Below are 5,706 nucleotides of genomic sequence, written 5' to 3' on the forward strand. Positions count from 1 at the left end.
TGGGCGCACACACACCTAGAATGGAATCAACATGAGCAAGCACTCAAAGAAGAATGTGTTTGTTTCACTCAGCACTTTTTGAGCTTCTGGGGAGTTCTTGCAGTGTCAAATGTGTTTAAGTATTCCAACAGAACAGTGCTTTTAATGGACTAAAATTTGATTACTCAATCCTTTGAAAATTAGGGTCATAGCTTATATTTTTAAGTGGAAAATTTATATCATGTCCATTATTGACCTCTCTAGACCCACTATCAAAAGACAAGGTACGCTAATGTTTTATTGTGGTGTGACTGGATCTCAACTCGTATATCCAAAAACAGAGGCAACAAACTGGTGAACACTTGAAAATTTGGGCTTTCGTGACTTGTTCACACACTTAGTTAATAACAGAGCAGGAACAGAAGCCAAGTCTCTCAACTTCACGGTCTACATAAGCTCTGTAGACATGGCTACATAAGGGAAAGGAAGCGGTCAGACATGATGTTGCCTACTTTTCTCTGCTATCCTGCTTTATGGAGTTTCAGCTATTTGTACCACCATACATTTCCTGGTATTTTTGATTGCTATACTTGTAAGGATTATGGGAGAATTAGTGGGGAATGGCAGAATCTTAGCAGAATATGTGATGAAGGGGGGAATTTTAATCCAATGGTGAAAGGAGTGAATCTCCTCTGTGGCCATTTTATTCAGCTTCTCTAGAAATATTTCTTTAGAAACCTAGTGCAGTCCACGATGAGTCAAAAGAGGATTCTTTCACTGCAGAGCGTACCTTGTCAGAGAACCAGATGAGCCTGGACTCTTCATAGTACCTAAACATTCCATATTTGGGATCAAGCAACTCTCTCATGATGAGCAAGAAAAATTCTTTGCGAACACCTCCTGCATCAACAGCTTCTTCCCCTACAAAAATAACCTGAAATGGGCACTTCAGTTAGCACAGAATATAAAAAAGAAATACAAAACAAATTACATTTAATCTAAAAATATACTGAATTTGTTAAGGTATAACAGATACTAAAATAAAAATTATGATCTGATTTAATGTTAGATTAAGGGAATTTAAGCAGTATAAACTGGCTATACCTTGAGTGGTTTCTTGTAATCTACATTCTTCGTTTTCCTTAGGACTTCCATAGCATCTCCTACAATATTGTCTCTGCGCACCACTAATATTAGACAAGGATTGACAGATTCAAATACAGGAAGAAAAATAGATGAGAAATTCTGTCTGTGAGCCTGGTCAACAGCCATCTGGGGAAAACCAAGTAAAAGCCTTAGTTATAGTAATAATAACTAACATTGCATGCATGAAAAAGACAACATTTAAGAGCTTCTATCAATGTATTTATTTAGCAAACATACCTGGGAGCTACAATTTTAAATTTAATACACTTTACATCCCTCTAACCTCAGCAGATATGCTTTCTACTAGCACCAACAAATTTAACACTGCTGTTCAACAGTTCCATAAGTCTTAAGTTACTGTTTTTAACCATTAAAAACTTTTGTATAACAGAAACAAAAGCTAAACACACACTACAACCCATCGAAGGTCTATTGAAAACAATTGGCAAATAGAGGTTGAGGAGGTAAATATTAATCTGGCATAAATGAGCATTAAGAAGTGGTTTCACAGAGTAAAATTTGTTCATATTTTTCTTATATCTGTTTTATATCATTTGAGTTGTATTTTCTTCCACTGTCTAACAATCTTTTCACTTGCTTTCCTTCTCCTCCTTAACATGAAAGATCATATTAAACAAAATACTGTCATGAGTAGTCTAATTATGGCACAGAGTTCTTTAAAGCTTGCCAAATATCTACTAGAAGAGATCATTAACAATCTACTCTGTAAATGGGCACAGGCATAGAATGAACATTTTCCTTGAATTTTCATTTATTTTTCTGTTCACATAACAATTGCTGATTTTTGAGCATCAGTGGTGAATACAAGCTTTGAAAACAGATTCAAAATTGTATTTATTAAAATATTGTGATTACAGGAATTAGTATTTTTCAGCACGAGTGCATATCATACAAGCACAGTGCCTCTTTCCCGTCTATCTTCAGCTTCAAGACACAGGCTCTTATCACTGTAAACAGGCAATATGAAAATGGGCATGTGGAGGACGGGGAGCAGTTCAAGTAGTCAGAGTGTTTGGAACTATTATTTCAGTCACTTGCTTTTATTTTTCCTTCACTCACTCTGTCCTCTTTATACATGTGATTTTCATAATTCATGACTCCTTTACAACAGCTCTGCAGGTACGTATTATACAGAATACCAACTGCTGAACAATTGTTCATCACATCGCACATGTTTCAGTGTTGCTCAGATAGAAACAAAGACAACAAATAAGAAACGTGGACTTCCAATGCATAACTGACACGGTTAGGTGAACATAACTCATGCTTAGAAATAAAAGGACACAATATAGGGTACGTTTTACAAACCATTATATTTATGAATTAGCTTTACCCAGATTAATGCAAAACTGAAATAACTAAAAATAGCAAGTATGTAATTTGATGGCAGCAAATAGGGAAAGAACCAATGATGCTCAAATGAAATCTCCATATTGCAACAATTTTTCCAGATTAAGAAATTCAGTCCCACCTTTCCACAAAAAATACATTTAAAACAATTTCCAAGCCTTGACTCTCTCCCATTACCTACATCTGCAATGCAAGACCATACCTATTACAGTTTGAGATAAGCAATCAGTTGGCTGGTAAAGTGCCACCTAGCTACTGAAAGGAGAGAAATTGCTACAAAAAAAAGATAACAATTTACACAGATTACCAAACAATACAATTTCAACCAGGTTCAAAACATTAAAAAAGGGGGAGAAAAGTAAACTACCCCAAATTTATATCATGCAAATTACTTGTACAAAAGTAGGAAGAAAAAAAAATAGATCTCAAAATAGTTAATAGATTTTAGTCCTTTTTGGATATTTTAAAAAACTGATGTTTACAAAGAGTGAAATACCATTTTACCTGCATTTGTAAGACAGCATCTGTTTGCAAGAGCGTAGTTTTTGCCTGTGCATCAAACACGAAAGGGTATGTGCAAATTGTAACTGGATTTTCTGTTAGCTAGAAAAAAAAGTAAAATATTAGTGCACAGAGTTATCATATGGTACTTAAAAAGAGTGGTTATAGTCAGAAAAAAATGGGATTGTAAAAATGGTTCTCTCTCATTCAATATATCTGCTTTATTGACAAAAGATTTTACTTGTCAATGCAGGGCCAATATTGTTGTGGGAAAGGGAGTGGATTTTTGAATTCTCTTGTGTTTCATCAACAAAACAGATCATTTCTAAATCTTTATTATTGATATAGGTATGAGGTTAGAAAGCGTTTTGGTTACAGATCCTAGTTTGAGCTTGCATTGCTTACAGTTTTAAAAGTTTTTTAGGCCTTGTTCGCTTTTGCGAACAGGGGCTGCTAACAGGGAGTTTCGCAAGGGAGTTCTCCAGGTGAAGGAGGAGCAATACAGCACCCTTTTGGGGTAAGTGACTGTCTGTAGTGTGTGTTTGTTTGTGTTTGGGGGTTACTTGCTGTGTGCTGAGCTTGTGTTTGTCAGTCTGTTTGTTTGTTTGTTTGAAGGACCGTGTGCTGTGGCTGGCAGTTGGAAGCTGTGAGCTTCAAAGGAAGGTTTGAAACCTAGAAGCCTCTGGTAATTGGCTGAGCCTTAATCAGTGGGCGGGGCATTCATACAGGCCAGGGCTTTATAAAGCAGCGCACAAGTGACCAGGGAGCTTTTGCGAACAGGGGCTGCTAATCAGGGAGTTTCGCAAGGGAGTTGGGAAGGGGAGTGGGAAAGGGCGAGGGTCCCTTGCCGGTTCCATCTGTTTTCCCTTTATTCCCCTTAAAACTTTAAACTTCTTGCTTAAACACCCTTTCAGCGGACAGGGGGCTGCAGACGGGAGTTTGACAGAGGGAGGCTTACGATGATTAGGAAGACCCGCAACACCTGTGCCAGCACTGCTTCTGTCTCCTCCACCTGCGCCTGTAGCCAGACAGAGCGCCTGTGCATGGATGCTTCTACCCAGATCCTGGTGTGGTTTTGCAGAGACTGTAACTTGCAATTTCCACTTACTGATATCCAGGCTGGGGGGACCATCCAATGTGAAAGGTGCCTGCTGGTGGAATCTCTCAGGCAGCAGGTGGGAGAGCTACAGGAGGTGGTGGCTAGGTTGAGAAGCATCCGAATCCACAAGCAATTCCTGGACAGTGTCCATGTGGAGACAGCTGAGGTAGCTGTCCCAGTACACAGGACTGCTGATACACCACTGGTGGAGGAGGAGATGGCTCAGGGTGGACACTGGCAGCTGGTTACTTCTGGCAGCAGGCAGTGCTCCACCCCTGCTCCGAACCCTCCCGCTGTGGTAATAGGTAACCGTTATGCTCTTCTTGATACAGGAAAGAAGGCATCACCCCCTACAGTAAAGGAGGAGAAGCCTCGTACCCCTAAGGCTGGGAGGTCTGCTGCCACCACTGCGTATAGGAAACGTAGGGTAGTGGTGGTCGGAGACTCTCTGCTGAGGGGGACGGAGGCGGCCATCTGTTGCCCTGACATTTCATCTCGGGAGGTATGCTGCCTGCCGGGAGCCCGTATCCGAGACGTTACGGAGGCATTGTCGAGGATTATCCAGCCCTCTGACTACTACCCCATGCTACTCATCCATGTGGGCACAAATGATACTGCGCGGTATGACACGGAGCGGATCAAGAGTGACTACAGGGCTCTGGGAGTACGGGTGAAGGAGTTTGGAGCGCAGGTGGTATTCTCTTCGATTCTTCCTGTCAAAGGTAGGGGCCCAGGCAGAGACAGATGCATCATGGAGGTGAATGCCTGGCTGCGAAGATGGTGTCACCAGGAGGGCTTTGGCTTCCTAGACCACGGGATGCTATTTGAGGAAGGACTGCTAGGCAGAGATGGCGTTCACCTTTCGAGGAGGGGAAAGACGCTATTTGGACACAGACTGGCTAACCTAGTGAGGAGGGTTTTAAACTAGGTTCGACGGGGACAGGTGAGCAAAGCCCGCAGGTAAGTGGGGAACATGGAGACCTGGGAGATGGGTCGGAAACGAGAGGGAGTGTGGGCTATATTGGCAGAGAGAAAGGAGGGTCAGGACAAAACTGGGAGGAAAGATCAAACCAGTATCTTAGATGCCTATATACAAATGCGAGAAGTATGGGTAATAAGCAGGAAGAACTGGAAGAGCTAATAAATAAATACAACTATGACATTGTTGGCATCACTGAAACTTGGTGGGATAATACACGATTGGAATGTTGGTGTGGATGGATACAGCTTGCTCAGGAAGGATAGACAGGGGAGAAAGGGAGGAGGTGTTGCCTTATATATTAAAAATGTACACACTTGGACTGAGGTAGAGATGGACATAGGAGATGGAAGTGTTGAGAGTCTCTGGGTTAGGCTAAAAGGGGTAAAAAACAAGGGTGATGTCATGCTAGGAGTCTACTACAGGCCACCTAACCAGGTGGAAGAGGTGGATGAGGCTTTTTTTAAAACAACTAACAAAATCATCCAAAGCCCAAGATTTGGTGGTGATGGGGGACTTCAACTATCCGGATATATGTTGGGAAAATAACACAGCGGGGCACAGACTATCCAACAAATTCTTGGACTGCATTGCAGACAACTTTTTATTTCAGAAGGTTGAAAAAGCTACT

General features: G+C 41.2%; 1 protein-coding gene across 1 annotated transcript; it reads right to left on the reverse strand.

Moving 5' to 3' along the window:
• Nucleotides 1-769: 769 nt before the first annotated feature.
• On the reverse strand, nucleotides 770-3,099 carry LOC113405529 (probable E3 ubiquitin-protein ligase HERC4; the record flags this gene model as incomplete). Its single annotated transcript, XM_026646753.2, has 3 exons — nucleotides 770-913; nucleotides 1,084-1,251; nucleotides 3,001-3,099. Coding segments are annotated over 3 exons (411 nt in total), but the record flags the coding sequence as incomplete, so codon positions are not given.
• Between the last annotated feature and the right edge of the window lie 2,607 nt (nucleotides 3,100-5,706).

This window comes from Terrapene carolina, unplaced genomic scaffold (genome assembly GCF_002925995.2).
Source record: "Terrapene carolina triunguis isolate 2854851 unplaced genomic scaffold, T_m_triunguis-2.0 Scaffold41790, whole genome shotgun sequence".
In the NCBI taxonomy this organism is placed as follows: domain Eukaryota; kingdom Metazoa; phylum Chordata; order Testudines; family Emydidae; genus Terrapene; species Terrapene triunguis.